Raw genomic sequence first — 19,122 nt, 5'->3', positions numbered from 1 at the left:
ATCAGAAATGTTTTAATTTATAATTTCTTGAATTAGTTATGGAATAAAGAGAAATTGGACATTTGTAGATGGTGGATTAGGACAAGATTTTGGAGTATGAGTGATGTAATAAGCCGGCAGGCCAGCAGAGGGAATATGGAATCTATTTGTAGATTATGCATTTTGGGAAATAATTTATGATATAATGTTTTGAAAAGGTAAAATGAAACCTAGCTACTTCCGTTGAAAACTAAGGAGGGTTTGTGAATATGATGAGACTTGTGTTTTAGGCTTTTTCCAACGTTACAAAAGCCACATCTTTTCCTATTTTTTCCTTCTCTTTTTTGTCTTTGCATCTTTGGATGAGTTGTATTTATCGGCGTGTATAGTAAAATTTGTAGAATATAGCACGAAGAGAAGATTAACTTGCAATATTTTTTCATGTTAATTATTTGTACAATCATGAAATTTGGTTAAATTCTGGTTTATACTATACCTTTCAAAATCTGAATGACAAATCACAAAGTTAAAAAATTTACAATTGTCTCATAATGCTTTTTTTTACGAGCAAATGGGATGTTGAGTTAGCGCACACAAGTGATTTTTTTGTGACTCGGATAAATAGTGGTGTAAATGTGTATTAAACTGCACACTAGGTGTTAAAAAAAGAAATTATGTATATGAAAAAAAAGACCTAAACCATGAACTAGGTATATTAAAAGAACTAATTATTAGACCTAAACAAAAGATTGAATATCCTCAAATATAAGTGCCTGATAATGTAATTTGCTACTATATCACTTTACACAGCTTTTAAATAAATTCTAGTGTTTCAATATGAACAACTACGAAATACAAAATAAAAATTCTCCCTCGTTCCTCCTCTCACCACAAGAGATTCAGACATCTCCAAATTGAAATAAACAAAGCTACAAAACAAATGGCATGTCAATGCCCAACATCAAAACATAATGCCAAAGCAACAAAACTGGAATGCAAGCCTGTATTTTGCATCACGTCAACTTTCGCTTTCCTGCCACCCGCTGGACTCATGATGAGCTGCTGTGAGGACATTGGTGGCATCACATAGGTCCAGTCGGGGTCGAGAGCTGCCAAGAAAGCTCGGACTACATAATCGTGCACGAACAAGTCTTTTCATTCCCATGATCGAAATCATTGTCGGATCCATCTTCACTGAGATCAGATGAAGTATACCTTATTAGATAAGTGGCTGTTAAGCTATATTTGCATAACAGCAAGCACAGGCATAGTTAATATCTCAGTTAACGAGAGCTATTACATGTCAAACAACCTAATTTTAAATATCAGGTAATAGAGTTATTCAACGAAAAAGAAAGCTAAAGCAAATGCATGAATTGCAGGATGTCACATAATTTTAGCAGCAATACAGCACTTGGAAAGTTATTCATGACTACAGAGCATGTGATGTGAAATTCAACAAACAGCAATTTTGCTTTTTATTCTTTTTATATCTGTGGCCATTTGCTTACTGATCCAGAATGTGGTTCTCCGAAAATCAAGTTAACACGTAATTCAATTCTAACAGCTTCTTAGCTTTGAGTTCTATGGAGATGCTGAAAAGAAAAGCTTAGATATTGCATAAGAGAACAGTCACCTCCTTTCAGTCAATCAATGTCTTTCAACCATTTCTTAAAAAAGAACGAATTAAACTTTTTTCACTTGCACTACAAGACAATAGAAAGGGACTCCTAGTTGAAATCAAAAAAAAAGGGGAAAGTATCATATATGTCTTTCCACCATTAAAGCGTATTCCTGAAAATATGCAACATGTAAAACGTAATATTTTGGTACTAGAGTTATATACAGTATCACAAAAATATCTAAACGTTAGGTTTAAACTTTGGGACAATTTTTGGATTGTTTGTATCCGTCAACAGCTATTGGAACAAATAGGACATCAATATCACATGTCTTCAGAAATTCAAAAACACTTTGTCCTGTAACTTGCAAATTATCCTAGCCTGAGAATCTTATACTTTCTATGTTAGCTGAAATGAAGCAACACAATGTGCCAAACTGCCCAACCTGCATTACATTATATCTATGAGCTTTGACCACGAAAAACTACAGAAAATGAAAGTTGAAATACTCAAAGCAATTTTTAACAGGATAAGAAGCCAGAATGCAGATAAAATCATTGAATAGGAAGGCGAAAATATCTGTCACCAGGAAACTGCATTAAGAAGAATGTGCAATCTAATATACTATAAAGAACATGCCTCTACAACTAGTTCTAACATTCCTCTAAATCGATGTCAAGTATTTACTACCCAAGCTTACAGACACAAAACCTCATTAATGAGATCCAACCAATAAGATTGTAGCAGGTAAGATGGGTTCCATATCTTACGCTACACCAAGTGGAATAACCATACAAGTGTACAACCAGGTCAAGAAACACACAAGAGTTTTTTATTAGTCTAAACTGATTAAATCTCTACTGATTTTCAGTTGAGCAATGAGTCAGTAAGTTTTCATACCTCATCTCAAATTCCCGAATCTCAAAAAGCTCTCCCCCAGTTGCATCTGTCCACTGTATCTTTCTTCTCCCGTTTTGACAAGAAACATCATCATTTTCTCTGTCCAATTTTTCATGCGTTCCACCACCATTGTCTTCATCAGTGGAAGCAATAACAGCAAAGTTGGCTGCTTTCTTCAAGCTGCTCTTAAGACTAACTACACCCCCCTTGCTACCATCATCATCATCAACAACAATACGGCCATCTAAATTTGTGAACTCATTACTCTCACTAATAGTTGGTGGTGTAAAGGTTTCTTTCTTTTGAGTTGGTCCAACTTTGAGCGGAGATGGGCTCTCGAGTCCAGCAGCAGTGCAACCAAAACAAACAAAGGAGGCACACCCGCGGACAGGGTGGTTCTTCCCAGAAGCCAGCTGGAGATCAGGATCGTTCCCTTGGTCCACCAACTGGTACTGATTCCACGGCGTCACTTTCATGGGTTTCTCTTCGGTTTTCTGGCCCAATAGAAGAAGGGTCAGGCCCTTACAGTAACCAGACGCTGAAGAAGAGAAAAACCCTCCTCCTTCTACGGCAAATAACATTAGTTCTTCTCATCTGAGTTATTCATTTGCATCCATACAAAAATTCAATTCCCCTGCCAAGCATTCCATCAAATATAAAAGAGTGAACTCAAATTAAATTCGCAATTTAAAATGTGTGCCTACAAGAGCATCAAATTACTAAACTACACATTGATTCTTCATTAATAAGTCATCAAAAGCACACAAAAGTTAAAATCGATACACATTGAAGATCCACTGCAGAAAGATCTCAAAACATAAGGCAGATTAACGAGATTCACTAACACAATTAGCTAGGTCGAACAAAACACTCCTGCTAATACAATTATCATTCAGCAATCTGTAAAACGGCCAAATGCAAACAAAATTAAGAAACTCGAGTGATATCTTCTACAGCACAACAGCAGCAAACTACATTATTAAAGATCTCAGAAATGTGACGTTCATTAACCAGCTAATTATCAAACAAATCAGCTCGAGCACACAAAACACCGAAAAGATCGCACTAATTATTACCATAAACAGCATTCACCATAGAGATATTATAGATACAGTGTTAATAAGCATAGAAGGGAGACATACAGATCTGATTGCGATCTCCGGCGATAATTCACCGGCCAGAAAACTGCATCTCCGATTGCTTAGGAATTCAAGCAGGCGAATTTGAGTTGGAAAAATGACTGAAAATGAATAAAAAGGTAAGTTTTTCTCAAATTATTCAAGCATTAAATCGCATGTGGAGAGAGAGAGTGTGTGTGTGTGTGTTGGAGTGGATGAGATCATGAAATGGAGTGAATCAGTGAAAGAAGTAAAAATTGCAGCACAGTGAAAAATAATGAGAAGAGAGAAAGATTTGAGATTAGTGATAGTGAATTGTGTGGCGCGATGGTCCGATTATAAATTTTGCTGTAAATATAAGTATTTGTTGAAATGGCTGTTATTATTTCCAAAAAATGGAAGGATAAATAACATGTGTAAATGATACATATTTTAGCAGTGTAACAATAATTGGGGTGTGTGTGTCTATCATAATCATGTGAGATGATAATGAGGGTATTGGGCAAAAGTAGAGAAAGGGTGGGGTGTGGTGTGGTTATTTAGTGATAAAGTTTGCTTTTGTACGCTTTTGGTATGTGGCTGGGCTGCTTTACTTTTGACACCATTTTCACTAATCCAACTTTAACTTAAAAGGGCTATTTCGTGCGCGCGCACCCTTGGTTAATGTTGATTCGGTTGTTTAATGTTTTTCTTTTATTTTCATTTTAATGGAATTTGGTTAATTATGTTGTTTTCTTCGTACAAATTTAATATTCATTATTGTTTAATGTATTATCTCTCATTTTAGTGTGGATAATATAATGAGATACATGTACCCATCAACTATTTTCAATTTGAGTTAACAAGCAAAGCAATCTTTTTATTGCACTACAAGTTTTAAAGGTATGAGATTCATCTCAATTCAGGGTGTCTCATACTTAAATTAGTGATATTAATAATGCTTATTATAATAGTAATACATTGTAGTTAAACTAATTTGCTAAATTGAAAATTTTTAAATATTATTATCCTATGTTTTATCGTGTTTGAGAACTTGACCTTGTTCAAAACTGCTCTATAATCACATCATTTTTCGAAGATTTCGACTGTGTGCTTTCACGTGCTCAGAAAATGCTCAATATTCTGGGTTATTACCCTGTGGCTCAGAAAGTGCTCGGAAAACAAGTTGAATTGTTTACGACAGATCAAATACGAGAACTAAACTCAAAAGACTACTGATTTGAGGAGACAGATCACATTTCGTCCATAAACCTCACATCTGTTACTACCTTATACAACCAATATGAGACAAATTTCATTACACCAAAATCCGAACAAGATAAACCTTATAATTTTGCAAACAACCCAACCCCATCACATGAAAGTGGATTTGGATCAACAGTAGCAAGACCCCTCAAATCCTCAACTCGTTCAACACCTTCATATACTCCTCTTCAAGAATCACCCACGCCTCTATCCCGTCGCCGTTTCTTGTGTCATTCAACCACACCCTATTCCAAACCTCCGCCTCGCCCCCGCCGTCGCATTTACAAAACCACGCCGGCTTTCCCCATCCGAAATCCACCCCATAAACCCCACCACCACAAAGGCTAGAGATCGGCAACACGTCGAATTCCTCCGAGTATTCGATCCAAACTCGCCGGAGATTCTCGTAGTATCCCATCAGCCCGCCGTCACCGCGCATCCGATCGACGTAGCCGCCGTCGATCTTCGCGGCGGATTCCCTCATTTTGGCTACGTGGCGGCCGCGAGCGCCTGGAGTTGCCGAAGCATTCCTGGGGGAACGGCGGCGGAGGTCGATGGTCTGGGTGAGGAAGGAGGTGGATTTGCCGTTTGCATGAGATGCGGACATGAAGCATTTCCACATGAGAGCTGACACGAGCTCGGTGGGGTCTGCCACGTCGGATGCTTTCGATTTGATGACGTGGTGGAGGCGGAGAATACATACCTGTTTCAATTTTTAGAACGCATTCATTATCAAGTTTAATTGCTTATAAAATTAGGAAGTTTGACCAAATTGCTAATTTTGACCGTCCACGTCAACTTTCCGGTGCCGGAAAATAGATCTGTACCTTCTAACGACAGATTTTCCGATCTTCACGATATCAGCGGTGGAGCCGAGTTGCGCCGGAACGCTCTCCTTCTGCGGAAACATATACTGCGCCATGTAGTTGGGGCAAACCGCATCGTGCCCCCCACGCCCGGAGCACCGCCACCACCGTCGTCGCATCCACCACCTTGTTCCAGAACACCACCCCGATCGCGACGCCGCCGCAGTCGAAGCAATTCACCTGCACCATCGCGACGGCGCCGCCCGGCAGCAGGAGATCGGGGCGGGGAGTCGCGAGGAGCTCCGCCAGCGTGCTGCCTCTGAATCTGGCGACGGAGAAGGGGACGCCGGCGTCGTTGCAGTCGATGAATTCGCCCTCGCCGGTGGCTCGTCCGGCGAGAGGGTAGAAGCGGGTGAGAATGACGGACAGCGATCGGGTCAGGTGATCCGTTATTTGAGGAGTGGATGAATCCGGATCGTCGTTGGTGATGATTTGCGATGCGTTGGAGAAGTACAAGACGACGGGAATCGGCATTGGCGGGAAAATCTGGGCCAGCATTGAGAAGTTGTACCTTCAGAGGGTTTGGGGAGTTGGCAAAGACGGCTTAACGTCTGCGATTGAGATTATTTGGCGTTCCATTTTTTTTCTTGAATAGCATAGGGAGAGAGTAATAACTATATACGTCAAAAACTATGAAATATGGTCTAATTTTGATGCGTCCTAAAACTTTAAAATAAACTGAAAAAAATTACTCATAAAGTTTGAGTTTGTTTTGATAGCCAAATTTCAATAGGGTTATTTGCCTGAAAATGCATCAACTTTTAATTTTTTCTTGTTTTTTCCCTAAACTTTAATTTTTGAATATAAATACATGAATTTTAGTTTTTTCCAGTTTTTTCCCAAAATAAAAAATCGAAACTGATATGGCAAATTATTATTTATGTGGCAATTAAAACTACGTCGTTTTGATTTAATAAGTTTTAAAAAAATTACTGTAAATTTACATGTCATCATCTTTCCCACCTATTTTTCTCCCATTTCTTTTATTCTTTTGTTCATCGTTCTTTCAAAATTTTTAATTAAGCTTGTGGAGAAATGCTCCAAGCTCTAAAATCCGCACAAGCCAAGCTCTAATGTTTATATAACCCTCTCTTACATACATGCGAGAAAAATTTGATGGTCGAGATACATTGTCATATAACCCTCTCTTACTTTCTCTCTTTTTAAAGATTTTGTAAAATTGTTATTAACTAGACACGCCACATGTTAAGCATTTTGAGACATCATAAGTTCACTTTGGCCAAGTGGAAGTGTAAATGTTTCTTGCTCAAATATGTAAGTACTAGTATGATTTTACAACTGTATGTCTTCCCTAAATATACAAATCTCAAATCCCAACACCAAATCATGCCACAAACAGCTCAGCCTTTCCATCAATGAAGAGGCTCATGAACTCCTCCCCATCCACAGTCTCCTTCTCCATCAGCAACTGCGCGAGCTTGTGGAGGATGTCGATGTGGGTCGTGATTATCTGCTTTGCCCGTACGTACGCTCTGTCCACGAGCTCCCTCACTTCCGCATCCACCACATCTGCAGTCGCCATCGAGTAGTCTTTCTGGGTCGACATCTGCAGTTAAACATCACGTGTTACAGTTTAGCCCGATAATTCAATAAGGGTTGCACGATTAATTAACAGGCCACTACGAAGGAGAGAAGGAAATACCTGCTGTCCGAGGAAGGGGTTTCCACCGGGTCCGCCAATGGCTATTTGTCCGATCTTTTTGCTGAACCCGAATCGCTCAACCATTTGCCTTGCGACCCTAGAAACTTGCATGAAGTCGTTTGATGCCCCGGTTGTTACGTTGTCTTGTCCAAAGATAACCTCTTCTGCAATTCTGTAAGACCAAAGAGACACAAGGAAAGGAACAATTTAAGATTATGAAGTAAAAGTGTAAAACACTGCATCAGATAGAATTAGAAATTTGGGAATTTTGAAAATTTATAAAACAATTGCACCATTTGTTCCCTAAACAAAACAAACAAACCTAAATCAACATATTATTAAGCTCAGATTTTTTGTTGAAACGAGAAGGGTTGAGGCGGAGGCGAACTGTCATGTGGTCGGAGGACATGGGCTATCGACTTATCGCCTATCAATCGTAAAACATAAAGTTCTGCAAGGACTCAGAATGAAAAACTGACCTTCCTCCCAGAGCAACTGCCATCTGATTTTCTAGGTAGCTTCGACTGTACAACCCCGATTCAAGTCTCTCCTCACTCGGAGCAAAGAAGGTAAGCCCGCCAGCTTGGCCACGAGGAATGATGGAGATCTTGGCGACCGGATCATATTCCGGCATCAGTGCACCAACCAAAGCATGCCCAGCCTCTACAAGCGTAAACACTTGCAGTAAGTAACATCGCAAGTGAAAAACGATCAAAAACAAACCTCAATGTGCTTCATACCATGATAAGCCACCAGCCTTTTCTTTTCCTCGGAGACGACAGCATTCTTCTTCTCGGGTCCAGCAATTATTCTCTCCAGAGCGTCTGATATCTCGTCCTTGCTTATCTCCTTGAGGTCACGGCGTGCTGCAAGAATGGCTGCTTCGTTCATTAAATTCTGCAAATCGGCTCCAGTGAAACCCGGTGTCCTCCTCGCGATCTTGTCGAAGTCCACATCCTTCGCGAGCGCCTTTCCTCTAGAATGCACCTATTTCAAGAAAAATTGTTCAATAAGAATCATTCCAAACTACTAGAAACCAAGCAACAAAGGTTTTAGATTAAATTTATGGCAAACTAAACAACGAATCTTAGAAATTAACTCTAATCAATTCAAAAGGTCTCAAGAAAATGTACATCATAGCATTCCAAACTACTACAAACCATGGTTAAAGATTCAATCAAAGATCAATAAACTAAACAACAAATCTTAGAAATTAACTCTAATCAATGCAAAAGTCTCACTCTCAAGAATATGTACATTATAGCATTCCAAACTACTATAAACCATGGTTATAGATTCAATCAAAGATTAGTAAACATTTTATAACAAACAAAACAATAAATCTAGAGTCTTCACTGACCTGAAGAATCTTGACTCTCCCAGCAACATCAGGTCTGTCCACAGTGACCTGTCGGTCAAACCTCCCGGGCCTCAACAAGGCCGAATCAAGAACATCCGGCCTATTCGTCGCAGCCAGCACTATAACACCAGAATTACCAGTGAATCCATCCATTTCTGTCAAGAGCTGATTAATGGTCTGCTCTCTCTCATCATTCCCACCACCAAGCCCCGCCCCTCTCTGCCTCCCAACAGCATCAATCTCATCGATGAACACAATGCAAGGCGCTTTGCTCTTCGCCTTCTCAAACAGATCCCTAACCCTCGAAGCTCCCACACCCACAAACAGCTCCACAAACTCCGAAGCAGCGCACGAGAAGAACGGCACCCCAGCCTCCCCAGCCACCGCCCTCGCCAGGAGGGTCTTCCCCGTGCCGGGCGGGCCCACCAAAAGGCAACCTTTCGGGATCTTCGCACCCAAAGCAGTGTATTTATCCGGGTTTTTCAAGAAATCAACCACTTCCTGCAGCTCCATTTTGGCTTGATCAGCCCCTGCAACATCAGCAAATGTCACACCAGTTTCAGGAACCTCCTGGAACTTGGACTTCGACCGCCCGAAATCCATCGGCCCGCCAAGTCCACCGGGCCCTCCGGGCCCACCCTGGGACCGTCTAAACAGAAAGAAAAGCCCTGCAAATGCAATCACTGGAAACAACAAATTCCCTATGAAATTGAAAAGCCCATTTCCGGAATCCCCCTCAGAAACGGAAATATCGACGCCGTTCATCGCCAAAATGTCGATCAAATCGGGATCGTTGGGCACAATAACGCCGGCCCTCCGGCCATCGACGGCGGTGAGCTGAAGGGCGCTTCCGTCTTTGCTAAACCTAACCCTCTCTACCTTCCCCTTCTTCACCGCATTCAAAAACTCGCTGTAGCGCCACTGGGAGCCTTCGGGGAGGTCGGAAGCGGGCTGGGCCTGCGGCTTCGGCGCGTTCAAGATCAAATTTTGGGCGAAGGGCGATGACGGGCCGGGCTTCTCGACCTCAATCACCTGCGGCGCGGGAGCAGGCGGCGGGGAGACATCCAGCGCTAGCGCGTGCGGGGTGAGGGAGGAGAAGAGAATAGCTGCGACGGCAGCTTGATTTGTGAGATTACTCGATTTGTTGGGCTTGTTTCCGCCGAGGATTGATTTTGGGATGACGAGTTTCCGTGGGACTGTTTTGGGAGTGGGGGCGGAGATGAAGATTTGGTTGCCGAAGAAATTGGAGGAGAGGAGAGGGTTAGTTAATGGAGACGCCATTGGAATTCTGGAGCTGCTTGATTACTGTGATTTCTTGATGTTTATAGGGTGTGAAAGGAAGTCGGAAAAGGATCTTGTGTGGAAGGGAAAAAGATTTGAAATTTGGTGAAGAAAAGTTGAGTTGGGAAAGTTTTAAGTTGAGCTATGGCTGAATTGAAGCCATAGATTTGAGTGTTGGATGGATGCGCTCTACGTGTTTGTGATATTATCCAGTCGTGGTTGCTCGAATTTGTGAGAGTGAGGACAAAATAAAAGGATTGGAAGCTGTAGTACACACTTGCAGCAATTAAAAACACTTAAAATTAATAAATTATGAGCATTATATTTGTCTGAAGATGAAAATTATGTATGTTTACTCAAATATAAATTATAGTACATCTATTTTTTCTCTATTTTTGTTGAGTTATGTAGTACTTTTAATAAGATGAAGACTCAGATCGCCAAAAAAGAAAAACTACTCCTATCAAGTTTAATCAAATTCCCAAAACTTAAGAATATAGCCAGAAAAAATCATGACGTTCCGTTTTCTTATGAAATTATACCCGATATGATAATAGGAGTATAAAATTATATTGGTACAACAGTCACTGAAATAATATCATGAAACAATAGTTCAAAGGCAAACGTCTTTGATAGTAATTTAACGATGTTGTATATCATGAAGAAAACAGTGTCATTATACTAAAAAATATCAAGTAGATGAGTTTTTCAATATGAGAAAATTGCAAACAAATCCAACATAAATGATTTTTCAACTGAATTTTTAAATAGTAGGATGACCTAGATTTTGATAATTTCATGATTATTACAGAGCATAGACAATGATAAATTACCAACAAAACTCCATGATCATCAAAGTTTTTAAACAAGTAAAAGTAGTAGTACCACTTTATGGATACAATTTTCGACATGTTTTTCAAACTTGGGCAGCAAACTGCAACATTCAAATGGTTATCATATTGGGGTGGCATTAATGACAAGAAATAGTGATATATAAACAACAGAGAACTGAAAAATAAACACAGTCAGAAAAAACTTGTACAATGTCTCAAGGTAAGATGACTTCTCCTCAGTCGACTTTATTGTGCATAACATCCAAAGAGAGTTGCTCAAACCAACAAGCTATAAGACCACTTCTCCTTCACGTTCCATATTTGAATCACACCACTGTTCTGGTAAAAAAGCACAAGGGACTATGAGGTGGATGCACTATTATTTTGGCACAGTTAGAATAAAAAGATGATACCCTTCTCATTAAATCGGGGAAACAAAGCTCCTGCTCATTACATATTTGGATATATAAATCCACATGCAACACAAGGGCCTGTTTAGTGGAGTAACATATGGCCTCTCTGACACATTCACTAAATTCCACACAGGTCTAGACGAATGGGCCGAATCATCACCAATTATCAGACTCTTGTCATTAGTAACCACTTTGTAGAGAAAAGCAACCAATATGACATACTCCATCTAATTACAAATGAAGATCTTAGGGAACCAGTAGTTTTGCTGCCAGGTACCATGCGACAAAGAATCAAATAAGAAAAATCTACATTGTCTAAGTGGATGTAAGAAGGTCCATTGCAGTTTTAAATGTGTATCAAGTACTTTTTGAGTTGTTTGGCCGTAAACAGTTGCATAAATGCCAGGTTCTGAACAAATTTACCATCCATATTTCCATCAAGGTTCAAGAATAGAGTATAGGTGGGTTTGGAAAATGTTTTGGAAAATATCTACTTCTAGATGGGTTTGGAAAATGTTTTTTTAAAGCTTATTTCTTTCTAAAATTAAAATTAGAAAGTTTCTCAGCATGAAAAGGATAAACAAATTTACATGCAACATTTAAATGCATTAAGTAAACATAGTACTTATATAAGAAACCAGATGAACAAAAGAGTTGTATATGTGATATTAACAGCTTTCATACCAAATGAATCGAAGTACTCAATTGATGGGAATAAAAATTACCTAGTGATGATCATCATGACCTTCCCAAGGGTGTCTCCAGCCCTAAGAGCATGAAGGTGGGTCAGAAAATCCTTTCACAAATACTACTTTAAGGCATGACACCTAAATGAAAAGAATAAACTTCCAAAACAAACAACACAAGAAAAATCAGAACTTACCAACACAACCGGGCCATCTTGCTTTGCTCTGTAGAGAATCCAAAACCTGAAAATTATACATGATAATAGGATAACTAATCGGCATATTAAGAGCCCTATGTCAAGCAAAACTCAGTGGTAAATGCTTATACGCAACCAATCATGTAAGTTACTTCTTCTAAAACGCTCCTCATAAGGATATCAAGTAAAACATTGCAGACAGGCAGAGTATAAGGAGCTTAATTGACAACATGTCATAGCCTCTTAGCTGCAAGGCCCAGGGCCGGCCCTTAGTAAAGGAGACATGGGCAAATGTCTGAGGCCCCAAATTTTTGTATAAAACACTATTTATATGTTGTTTAGAATTTTTAATAACTAGTACTATTATTAATCCATTCATCAGGAAATGGACCAAAAAATCCCATTTTAATCTAACAGCTCTGCCTTTCATCTCACTTCTCTTTTCTCGCCATCTCTGGATTGTGAAAGACAGCGGATAAAGACGTACTGAAGAATTTTAACAAAACCATTTAGACGCATTAACATTTAGCACATGATCGATAAAAACACATCACATCTGCAAATGCACATGCTCGCATTCCTCAAGGGAAAACCTTCAGCTCAAGAACCATCAACAAGTATGCATACCTTTCAGCTCGTTACACTCCCCAATTCAAACTTTAAATTGCTAATTAAATTCAACATGTCTATCAAATTGACTAAGGACGCCATAAAGAGACCACGCCACATTTACAAAAACAAATAAAATAAAATAAAATTACAAAAACAAAAAACAGAGAAAAATAAAATCTCGAAATAGCTCGTGAGCGTACAGATCTAACATCCAAAGTCACCAATTAGAGCTACAATCAGCTTCAATTAGAAAACATCTCAATATAAAAACCGTAACTAGAATAAGCTTCAATTCGCGATGGACACTGATCTAACACTCCCACACAAAGTTACTCAAAATCCGATCAACCATTTACCGACGTAAAATGTAAGAATATTCGTAAGCGGTTTCTAACCACATGACGGCGCAGAGGCCTTTGCCGGTGACAGTGTGCCAGCGCTTAGGCTGATGTAGAGTCACGCCTTTGTAGGTGATGCCATGGCCGTGTCCGTGTCCTCCGCCCATTTTCTCGTCAGATTGCAAATTGAATTTTGTTAGGGTTAACCTGGTTGAAAGAGCTTCATGAATTGGGGAAAACTGAAATGCTGATCCAAATTTGTACCATCCTCGGAGTTTCCGGTTATTTCTTATTTTCCCCCAAACTATTGCATATTTCCAATTTCAACTCTATGTTTAGTATTGCTGGAAAATTAGTCCACATTTATCGGATAATAATTTTATGGATATTAATTCTTCTCTATTCAAATGGAAGTCAAACGACAATCAGGGGCGGATGCAGAAATATATAATGATAGGGGCTGAGATTTATAAATTTTGTTTTAGAGTATATTTTTGAGTAATTTAGATAATTTGTAGGGGCTTTTACATTATAATTTACACTAAATTTGAAGAAATTTTAAAAATAATTAGTAGAAAAAAACTGTAAAAAAATATTCATTGAGGGCTTAAGCCCCACCCCCCCAATACACATGGGTCTGCCCATGCCGACAATACAATACCTTCTAACTATGTTAGTAATTGTTAGTTCTTTGTATGATGGTGGAGATTGTTCGATTTCTCAATATTAATTTGTAATGATATTGCTTGAGATTGAATTGGTGTGATATGCCATAAGAATAATTTTTTTGAAATTAACAATCATGGAGTTTACTTTTTCTCTCTTCGGAAATCGTCGAATAACACATTCATTGTTGTTAGCTATTAGGTCTTTGTTTATTGGTGAAGACTGAAGAGTGTCTATTACTGAATACTCCATTAATTGCTTCGATATTATTTGATATTAATTCAATCATATAATTTGATTGAATATTAATTTGTCTTGATATAACCACGAGATTAAATCAATCCCAAATTAGTTAACTCTTCTCTTTGAAAAAGAACTCAAAACATTAATCAAAACTCCTTTGTAGAACTTGATATCAAAAATCCGTTGTAGTCTAGTTGGTTAGGATACTCGGCTCTCACCCGAGAGACCCGGGTTCAAGTCCCGGCAACGGAATTCTTTTTTTTTTTTTTTAATTTTGACTTTTATAAATAACTTTTTTAGCAAAATATTCCAACTACCTCGTACAACTTTACAAAGTTTGATAATCTATCATAAAAAAATTGACAAAAAGCAATGATCAAGAATCCTTGCAAGTCTACATAGGAGTACATGGCTTGAAGTATAAAGAGTGTGATAATCTATCATAAAAATTTACCAAATGCAGTGAACAAGAATCCTTGCAATCTACATGGCAATAGTCTCCCAATTACATAGATAAAGGAAGAAGCATCCTTCGCTTCTTCTTGCGAGCAAGTCTTACTTTCTTAGTAACTTTCATCAATAAAAGCAATACCATAGTAAAGAATATAAAAACAACAGCGAGCGTCACGTGTGTAAAATACAGGGAAACAGCTGAGAAAACGAGGAATGCGAGTATGACAAGCTCGCATATAACAAAGATTGCAACGTCGACCCTGCAACCACAAATGAGGGGGGAAAGGTGAATATTTTGGAGGATGATATGGAGTAATTAAACTGACATGGGGAAAAACAGAAAAGACACAAATAAGTTACTACTAACTAGCTTTGCTCGCTTACGACCTATCTGAAAAGAACAAGAAAGCAATTAAGAATGATAATGTGAACCAGTTAGCAGCTCAACTAACATCAACATTTACACTATTAACCTTTTACCAACAATGAAATGAGCTTATAGGGGGAACTAGTCCATTTACCAAATGCAATTCAGCAACGAGAAAAGTAATAACTGACCGATGACCTGGAAAAACCATTACCATTTACTCATGATTTTACATTATCTTACACACAAATAGGAGAAACTTGAGCAGTTCTCTCTGCAGGTTACTACATAAAACCTTTTACATGTACTGTGTAAATTGAGATTGTATCTGCTGCCCGATTGGCTTTGACGAGTTGAAATAAGCTCAAGGAGCTCCTTTATTTGAATCATGCTACTAATCTACATAACATATAGTACTATAATTTCCCCAAATGGTAATCATTTGAACACAAAAACGGAAGATATAATATCCAGTAAATATGCCTTAAAGTCTTAAACCGTTATGAACTCATTATTTGATCAAAACTAGGATCACACTACATCCTTGACAAAAGGTTCAGTAGCCTATGATAACCATAAGCAATTGGACAGTCGTATCGCATTGTCATTATTTATGAACATATGAGTATTAACCGCATATAAAAGGTCAGCTTCAATTTCAGACATCGATCTGTTCTTTTTCCTCATTTGGCTTCCATTGAACTTCTAATAAATGTCAACAAAGCTTTTAAATTATTTCCTTAGGTGGCCATTGCCAAACTATGCTAGGTGAGAAACTGTTTCAATTTTCTCTTGCTCAAAGTATCCAATCCCATACATCTACTTGTGATATCTACCTCAACACACTCGAAGTGAATGAAGAGATTTCTACCAGTTGACATTCTTATTAGTAGCACTAGAAAAATAAAACTGCAAATTCGATATTATTGAAATAACACAACATCATTTGTTATGCTTAAAACACAATTGCCAACATAAAATCTCAAATTATCAAGCTCCAAGCTCAGCATGCTCGTGAATCTAACAATTTAAAAAACTCCCAATTATTCAGCAGAATGTCATACACCTCAAATCACAATCAACATTATCAGAATTAAAAAACGATCATATCATATTTAAATTCATGATATCTCCAATTTGATTACACAATTACAAAGAATATATAAATGCAACAGTAAAACCCCCAAATCATATACCTTCAGCAATAGAATCTCACCATTTCACCTGATCTACACAATCTCTTCCAAACACGACAATCAATATGTACAAAACTAAAAGAAACCGGCATTAAATTCAGCTTATTTTCTTAACGTTAACAACAATCACGAGTAGTTACATTTACAAAGAAAAAAACAGATTAAATACCTCGAAGAGGCGACATTGGCTGTTGAGGAGAAAAACGAAACGGAAGCCCAATCATGCTTCGAACGAATCTGATATTCTCTCAGCTGTTCCGCCAATTTCGATCGGGTAATCATTATTTCCAATCCAACGCGCCACCGCGCCTGGTTCCCTTTCCCCCCTTTATCTACCCCGCCTCCTCTTCAGCTACACGAGAATCGCGATATATCCGATACGAAATCGAATTAGGAACAAATAAATCGCGTTGACGTGTGGAGGAGGCCGCCGGCGGCGGAGAAGCTTACACCCGGCGACGGCGATCTTCAGCTGACGATCGTGTATGGAAAGAGGGAAATGGAGAGGGAAAATAGATAAAAGAAAAAGAAAAAGTATTTATGTATTTAATGATTTAATTATTTCAACAATATTACGAAATTAGGCCTATGTTAGTCGGAGGAATCATGTCCGTTATCCGCTGGCCGCTGCCAAGGGCTCGTGAAATTTCGCCAGCACCAGCGATTTGCTAGTCGCATTTATACGAATTGCATTTATATTATATTTTATTTTGCATTGTACACTATTTATGTTTTTAATGCAATCTGCCTATAACTAAAATGCACTATGTTGAAATCCATCTACAACTTCCACAAATATATATTGTGTGATAGTGTTTAAAATGTCGCATACTACGTGTCACTTTCCGCATCTACAACTTTCACACATGTACATTGCATTATTGTTTAAAATGTTGCATGTCACGTGGTTAAAAATATTTCGCGACTCTAATTAAAAATGCACAAAATTTAATTATTTATATAATTGTTATGCTTAAAAATGCACAAATTTTAATTATTTATGTAAATTGTCATGCAAACGGTCTTATCATAACATACAAAACATTATCTCAAAATTTCAAATATGAACATACATCTATCGAAAATTTTATGCGTGTCCAAACTAATGAGTCACATCTTTTCATCATTGCATTTGATATCTCTCACAATCAATTCCTAACTAACTATAGTAGTGCATCTAATCAAGAAGTCTCCAACAAAAGTGCTGCACCGCACACGAATACTCCTCTGGCTTCTGCGAAAAGCTCTGGAATCATCCATCGTCATCATCTTGTCACGTGTCATGCAGCTTACGTGCTGCTCAATTCACAAAATAAAATAATCCAAGAGGCCGACGTCGTGGACCCCCCTGGTGTCGACGTGTCTGCTTGTTAGTGGACGCTGCCCATATCCTCTGTTACGATACATTCTTCTTTTTCTAGTTTGTACGACAAGTGGCTTTATTTTATTTTTCTTTTTTTATGCTAATTCCTTTTTTTAAGGAATGATTGATATAAAAATGCACATCTTTTCTGAATTAATTTGTAGTGTTACAAGTACTAGTCTTACAATAGGTAAAATATTTGAAAATTCATGGATATTTATAAGGAGAGATGCTTATGCACGAAACATCACTATTCACTAATTGTTTACAAATGGGATAAGCTAGGTGGGGACGTTTGTAAGTCGTAAAAATCAAATTACATCTTAAATATAAATAAGTCACCGCCTTATTAATTAGTGATTTCTACCTATAAATAACCGCCATCATTTCCCTCACTTTTCAAAATCGGACACTCCCAACTTCCAAAATTTCTATCAAACAGATTTACACAGTTAATCCCTCAATTAGCTTCGCAACAAACATTAATGGCGGATCAATACAACCACCACGAGATCAACAAGAGCGATGACCCGTCTACCGATCGCGGGCTGTTCGATTTCGTGGGGAAGAAAGAGGAGGAGGCGGTCGCCGGCGAATTTGATGAGAAAGTTAAGGTTTCAGAGGAAGATTCAAAGAAGCATCAAACCCTGGGAGAGAAGCTTCAGCGATCAAACAGCTCCTCCAGTAGCTCTGTGAGTATCCATCCATTAATACTTTATACTCTCTGTTTAATTTACTACTGTAATCCACTTTTTTATTTTTTTAAAAATCACTAATCGTTTTGAGTTACTACTACTTAATAAGATTTTTCTAATTTTTTTTTGTTATATTCGTGATCTATTAATATGAAAAAGTAAGTCTTTTTTTATGCATACTAATTTTAAAATAAATTATACTCCATATACTAAGATTATTTAGTGGAATGTGAGTTTATTTATTCAAAATAAAAAAAAATGAAGTTTTAATCGAGGACATATGACAAAAATGGTTTTGAATATTTTGATATAATAGGGAATGCTTATTTATTTTTCATTCACAACATATACTATTAATTAAATCAATCAAATTATTAAAATTTATGTAAATCAAGGTTATGAACATACTAAGTACCACTTTTTTTTATTTTTTCTCATTATATATTAGTTTGAATTTTTAAATAAAATCTCATATTTCTCAAAGAGGCGATATTGCAAATACAAAAATGCAAAATTAATAGTAGTACTATTATGATGTATTATTTGATTGATGATTGCAGTCTGAAGAGGAAGAGATAGGAGAAGATGGAGAAAAGAAGAAGAAAAGGAAGGATAAAAAGAAGTGTGATGGCAACAAACCAACTCAAGAGGGTGAAGAGAAGAAAGGGTTGCTAGATAAGATCAAGGAGAAGCTTCCCGGCGGCAAGAAGGCGGAGGAGGTGGCTACACCGCCGCCGACTCCGGCGGCAGCAGCCGAGTGCGCTGCCACTCCGGTGGCTGAGGAGAAGGAGAAGAAAGGGTTCTTGGATAAGATCAAGGACAAAATCCCTGGCTACTCAAAGACTGATGAAGAGAAGGAGAAGGAAGCTGTTTGCAATTAAATAATTAAGAAAATAAATATTAGTGTTTTGAATCGTGATTGTGATTATTATTGTGGTGTTGTTTGGTTTGTTAATAGTTGTTATGAAAACTACGTGTTTATTTAAACTAGTGTACCATTGGTGCGATACGCAGAACTCCATATTG

General features: G+C 38.1%; 5 protein-coding genes and 1 non-coding gene across 6 annotated transcripts; 2 read left to right on the top strand and 4 right to left on the bottom strand.

Annotated features, from left to right (window-relative positions):
- Positions 1–710: 710 nt before the first annotated feature.
- Positions 711–4,006, bottom strand: LOC121802119. The gene is made up of 3 exons (XM_042201698.1): positions 3,644–4,006; positions 2,502–3,135; positions 711–1,173 (listed from the first exon to the last, which is right to left on the bottom strand). Exons 2-3 carry the CDS (start codon positions 3,080–3,082, stop codon positions 1,107–1,109), a joined length of 648 nt encoding a protein of 215 aa, XP_042057632.1. The 5' UTR covers positions 3,083–3,135; positions 3,644–4,006; the 3' UTR covers positions 711–1,106.
- A 1,006-nt stretch (positions 4,007–5,012) lies between these two features.
- LOC121802518 (salutaridinol 7-O-acetyltransferase-like) lies at positions 5,013–6,204 on the bottom strand. The gene is made up of 2 exons (XM_042202204.1): positions 5,779–6,204; positions 5,013–5,567 (listed from the first exon to the last, which is right to left on the bottom strand). Exons 1-2 carry the CDS (start codon positions 6,202–6,204, stop codon positions 5,013–5,015), a joined length of 981 nt encoding a protein of 326 aa, XP_042058138.1.
- A 756-nt stretch (positions 6,205–6,960) lies between these two features.
- Positions 6,961–10,243, bottom strand: LOC121803573 (ATP-dependent zinc metalloprotease FTSH, chloroplastic). The gene is made up of 5 exons (XM_042203192.1): positions 8,754–10,243; positions 8,134–8,380; positions 7,873–8,056; positions 7,394–7,565; positions 6,961–7,297 (listed from the first exon to the last, which is right to left on the bottom strand). The coding sequence occupies exons 1-5, from the start codon at positions 10,032–10,034 to the stop codon at positions 7,076–7,078; spliced, it is 2,106 nt and encodes a 701-aa protein (XP_042059126.1). The 5' UTR covers positions 10,035–10,243; the 3' UTR covers positions 6,961–7,075.
- Positions 10,244–14,201: 3,958 nt separating this feature from the next.
- TRNAE-CUC lies at positions 14,202–14,274 on the top strand. The gene has a single exon. It is a non-coding gene; the product is annotated as a tRNA-Glu (tRNA).
- A 75-nt stretch (positions 14,275–14,349) lies between these two features.
- LOC121803575 lies at positions 14,350–16,679 on the bottom strand. The gene is made up of 2 exons (XM_042203194.1): positions 16,208–16,679; positions 14,350–14,735 (listed from the first exon to the last, which is right to left on the bottom strand). The coding sequence occupies exons 1-2, from the start codon at positions 16,318–16,320 to the stop codon at positions 14,528–14,530; spliced, it is 321 nt and encodes a 106-aa protein (XP_042059128.1). The 5' UTR covers positions 16,321–16,679; the 3' UTR covers positions 14,350–14,527.
- Positions 16,680–17,791: 1,112 nt separating this feature from the next.
- On the top strand, positions 17,792–19,083 carry LOC121803574 (dehydrin ERD14-like). Its single transcript, XM_042203193.1, has 2 exons — positions 17,792–18,093; positions 18,657–19,083. The coding sequence occupies exons 1-2, from the start codon at positions 17,887–17,889 to the stop codon at positions 18,975–18,977; spliced, it is 528 nt and encodes a 175-aa protein (XP_042059127.1). The 5' UTR covers positions 17,792–17,886; the 3' UTR covers positions 18,978–19,083.
- The last annotated feature ends 39 nt before the right edge of the window (positions 19,084–19,122 follow it).

Source organism: Salvia splendens, chromosome 5, assembly GCF_004379255.2.
Source record: "Salvia splendens isolate huo1 chromosome 5, SspV2, whole genome shotgun sequence".
NCBI lineage: Eukaryota > Viridiplantae > Streptophyta > Magnoliopsida > Lamiales > Lamiaceae > Salvia > Salvia splendens.
This window is presented reverse-complemented; position numbering and strand designations above follow the sequence as displayed.

What these genes read in the sequence shown, in the direction of transcription:
- LOC121802119 (XM_042201698.1), bottom strand. Translation starts at nt 3,082, where the DNA reads ATGTTATTTGCCGTAGAAGGAGGAGGGTTTTTCTCTTCTTCAGCGTCT. An exon ending in ATTCGGGAATTTGAGATGAG is followed by an intron (nt 1,174 to 2,501) that starts GTATGAAAACTT and finishes ATCTGATCTCAG; the next exon opens with TGAAGATGGATCCGACAATG.
- LOC121802518 (XM_042202204.1), bottom strand. Translation starts at nt 6,204, where the DNA reads ATGCCGATTCCCGTCGTCTTGTACTTCTCCAACGCATCGCAAATCATC. An exon ending in TGCCCCAACTACATGGCGCA is followed by an intron (nt 5,568 to 5,778) that starts GTATATGTTTCC and finishes AAATTGAAACAG; the next exon opens with GTATGTATTCTCCGCCTCCA.
- LOC121803573 (XM_042203192.1), bottom strand. Translation starts at nt 10,034, where the DNA reads ATGGCGTCTCCATTAACTAACCCTCTCCTCTCCTCCAATTTCTTCGGC. An exon ending in GGAGAGTCAAGATTCTTCAG is followed by an intron (nt 8,381 to 8,753) that starts GTCAGTGAAGAC and finishes TTCTTGAAATAG; the next exon opens with GTGCATTCTAGAGGAAAGGC. An exon ending in GCAGTTGCTCTGGGAGGAAG is followed by an intron (nt 7,566 to 7,872) that starts GTCAGTTTTTCA and finishes TTGGTCTTACAG; the next exon opens with AATTGCAGAAGAGGTTATCT.
- LOC121803575 (XM_042203194.1), bottom strand. Translation starts at nt 16,320, where the DNA reads ATGATTACCCGATCGAAATTGGCGGAACAGCTGAGAGAATATCAGATT. An exon ending in GCCAATGTCGCCTCTTCGAG is followed by an intron (nt 14,736 to 16,207) that starts GTATTTAATCTG and finishes TTGTGGTTGCAG; the next exon opens with GGTCGACGTTGCAATCTTTG.
- LOC121803574 (XM_042203193.1), top strand. Translation starts at nt 17,887, where the DNA reads ATGGCGGATCAATACAACCACCACGAGATCAACAAGAGCGATGACCCG. An exon ending in ACAGCTCCTCCAGTAGCTCT is followed by an intron (nt 18,094 to 18,656) that starts GTGAGTATCCAT and finishes TGATGATTGCAG; the next exon opens with TCTGAAGAGGAAGAGATAGG.